The sequence below is a fragment of the Myotis lucifugus genome, unplaced genomic scaffold (genome assembly GCF_000147115.1).
Source record: "Myotis lucifugus unplaced genomic scaffold, Myoluc2.0 scaffold_564, whole genome shotgun sequence".
Lineage (NCBI taxonomy): Eukaryota > Metazoa > Chordata > Mammalia > Chiroptera > Vespertilionidae > Myotis > Myotis lucifugus.
The window spans coordinates 179,168-181,891 of record NW_005871612.1 but is presented as its reverse complement, the minus strand read 5'-3'; the positions used below and the strand labels follow the sequence as shown (position 1 = coordinate 181,891).

Genomic DNA, 2,724 nt, shown 5'->3' with positions numbered 1-2,724 from the left:
TCCCAAAGTGGATCACTAGGTCCAAAAGCAGTTCCATTTTTAATTTTTTAAGGAAATGCCATACTGTTTTCCACAGTGGCTGCAGCAGTCTGCATTCCCACCAATAGTGCACTGGTGTTCCCTTTTCTCCACATCCTCGCCAGCACTTGTTTGTCGATATACACTGAGTGGCCAGATTATTATGACCACCTGACATTTATAGGCAAATTAGCTATAATTTTGCGCTGAAGTTGCTAGAGGGCCAGACCATTATAAATAGGGAAGCAGGTTGTTTACCACGACAGTAGAAGTGATTTTTTTCTGAAGATATGGGTAAACAACGCGATTTAACAGCCTTTGAACGTGAGTGGCCAGATTATTATGACCACCTGACGTTTGTAGGCAAATTAGCCATACACTGCATCGTATGGGATATGGAAGCCAAAGGCCTGTTCGAACACCTTTGCTGTCTGCAGTTACCAAGATAAAACGTCTTCAGTTTGCACAGGAACACAAGGATTGGACAGTCGAGCATTGGGAAAAAAGTCATACGGTCCGATTAATCACGTTTCCAGTTGCATCATGAGATGGCAGAGTGGAAACGGCATGAAAGCATGCATCCTACATGCATGAGTACAACCCTTCAAGCTGGTGGGGGCAGTGTTATGGTTTGGGGCATGTTTTCCTGGCATGATTTGGGCCCTTTAATTCGTGTAGAACAACATCTGAATAGCACAACATACCTAAGTATCATTGCTGATCAAGTTCATCCTATCGTGTTGATGGCATATCCCAATGGAGATGGCTTCTTCCAACAAGACAGTGCGCCATACCACGGTGCTTGTATTGTGCAGGAGTGTTTTCACGAACATGAGGGAGACTTTACCTTGCTTAGGTGGCCCCCACAATCACCAGATCTCACTCCAATTGAGCATTTGTGGGACGAAGTTAAAAGCCATCAGGCAGCTGGTTCCACAACCATCAAATCTCACAGAACTGGACAGTGCTATTCATCAGGCATGGTGTCAGATTCCTCGCATCACCTTTCAACATCTCGTGGAGTCAATGCCAAGAAGAATTGCCGCAGTATTGAAGGCAAAAGGTGGCCCAATGAAGTACTGATGGAGTGTCATAATAATCTGGCCACTCATCATAATACATATCTCACTTTCAAAGGCTATTACATCGCGTTGTTTACCCATATGTTCAGGAAAAAAATCACTTCTACTGTCGTGGTAAACAACCTGCTTCCCTATTTATAATGGTCTGGCCCTCTAGCAACTTCAGCGCAAAATTATAGCTAATTTGCCTATAAATGTCAGGTGGTCATAATAATCTGGCCACTCGGTGTATATACTATTGATGGTAGCCATTCTGACAGGTGTGAGGTGACACCTCCTTGTTTTAATTTGCATCTCTCTGATGATCAGTGACTTTGAGCATTTTTTTCATGTCTCGGCCATCTGTATGTCCTCTTTTGGAAAAGTGTCTATTCGGGCCATTTGCCCATTTTTTAAATTAGATTGTTTGTCTTTCTGGTGTTGAGTTGTATACGTCCTTTATATATTTTGGAGATTAACCTCTTATCAAATGTATTATTGGTGAGTACAATGGGTTCCTTCTTCATTTTGTTGATGGTTTCTTTTGCTGCCCCTCCTTTCTTCCTTCCCTTCTCCTCTTTTGTCTCCTATTGTTCTTCCTTTCCTTATCCCTTAAGTGGTGTCTCCCTCGTCGCCCTTATTGGCATCTCAGATTGCACAGTTGGGGCCTGGCCGGCTTGGCTCAGTGGTTGAGCATAGACCTATGAACCAGGAGGTGACGGTTCGATTCCCAGTCAGAGCACACAGCCAGGTTGCAGGCTTGATCATCAGTGTAGGGTGTGTAGGAGACAGCTGATAATGATTATTTCTCATCATTGATGTTTCTATCTCTCTCTCCCTCTTCCTTCCTCTCTGAAATCAATAAAAATATTTTTTAAAAAAAGAGTGTACAGGTGGAAGGGACAAGGGCAGCATAGGAACTGTTCACCCAGTGGCGAAGGTACTGTGATCTTAGAAGTCAACTTCTAAGATATGAATTGGAATATATGGAGTGACCATCAGTCTCCGAACCTCACATTTCTTGTTGACTCTGTATCCTTGAGGTTTCTGGATGGTCTCCTTCCATCGGGAGGTGAAGCCTGTTCTGACCAGTGCTCTGTAGTGGAGTGTCTTCTCTCCTTCACCGAAAGCTGCCACCTCACCGCAGGCCCTGGACAAGCTTTCACAGCTTAGGGGTTGGGCCTTCCTGGCATAATGATCCGTCGGTGCGCCCCAAATGCGTGCATGGCTGGGTTTGAGGGAACCACGCCTCGTGCTAGAGAAGAGACCAGGCTGACCTTTGCTTACCTGCCTGCAGAGTCAGGAACTCTGGTGAGCACCGCCCACCAGCACCACCACCACCACCACCACGTTGTACTGAGGGCAAGACCAGTGCTTGCCAGCCAAGGCTTGCCCACCAGCCGGAGAGAAGGGCCCAGGGGAGGAACCTGAGCACACCTAGAGCTTCAGGAGAAGTAAGTGAGCAGCTCCGGTCGGCGGGGGTCCAGCAGGCGGGGCTTCACCTCACCTGTTTCTGTTTCCACAGCAGAAGTCTCCTGGCCTTTTTGGTTTTGTTTTCTGTAACGATAAAACACTTATTTTGGCTCTAAAAAGTGGATCCTCTCTTCCCGCTAACCTGCACCTTTCAATTGGCTTTCAGACAGGC

At 46.2% G+C, this 2,724-nt stretch overlaps 1 protein-coding gene across 7 annotated transcripts in view; it reads left to right on the top strand.

Moving 5' to 3' along the window:
• The window catches only part of RNF8 (ring finger protein 8), a 39,066-nt gene that overhangs the window by 32,628 nt on the left and 3,714 nt on the right, over window positions 1–2,724 (top strand). For 4 of the 7 annotated variants that reach the window (XR_002826630.1, XM_023745663.1, XM_023745664.1 and 1 more), the window contains one exon: window positions 2,377–2,533. The exons of 2 other annotated variants lie outside the window; for them this stretch is intronic. Coding sequence is in view for 4 of the 5 variants with exons in the window: in XM_023745663.1 (XP_023601431.1) it covers window positions 2,377–2,510 (134 nt within the window). In the remaining variant the exon portion in view is untranslated. Of the gene's footprint in view, window positions 1–1,963; window positions 2,534–2,724 lie in introns of those variants that run through there. One more of the 7 variants, XM_023745665.1, reaches the window with a different exon arrangement.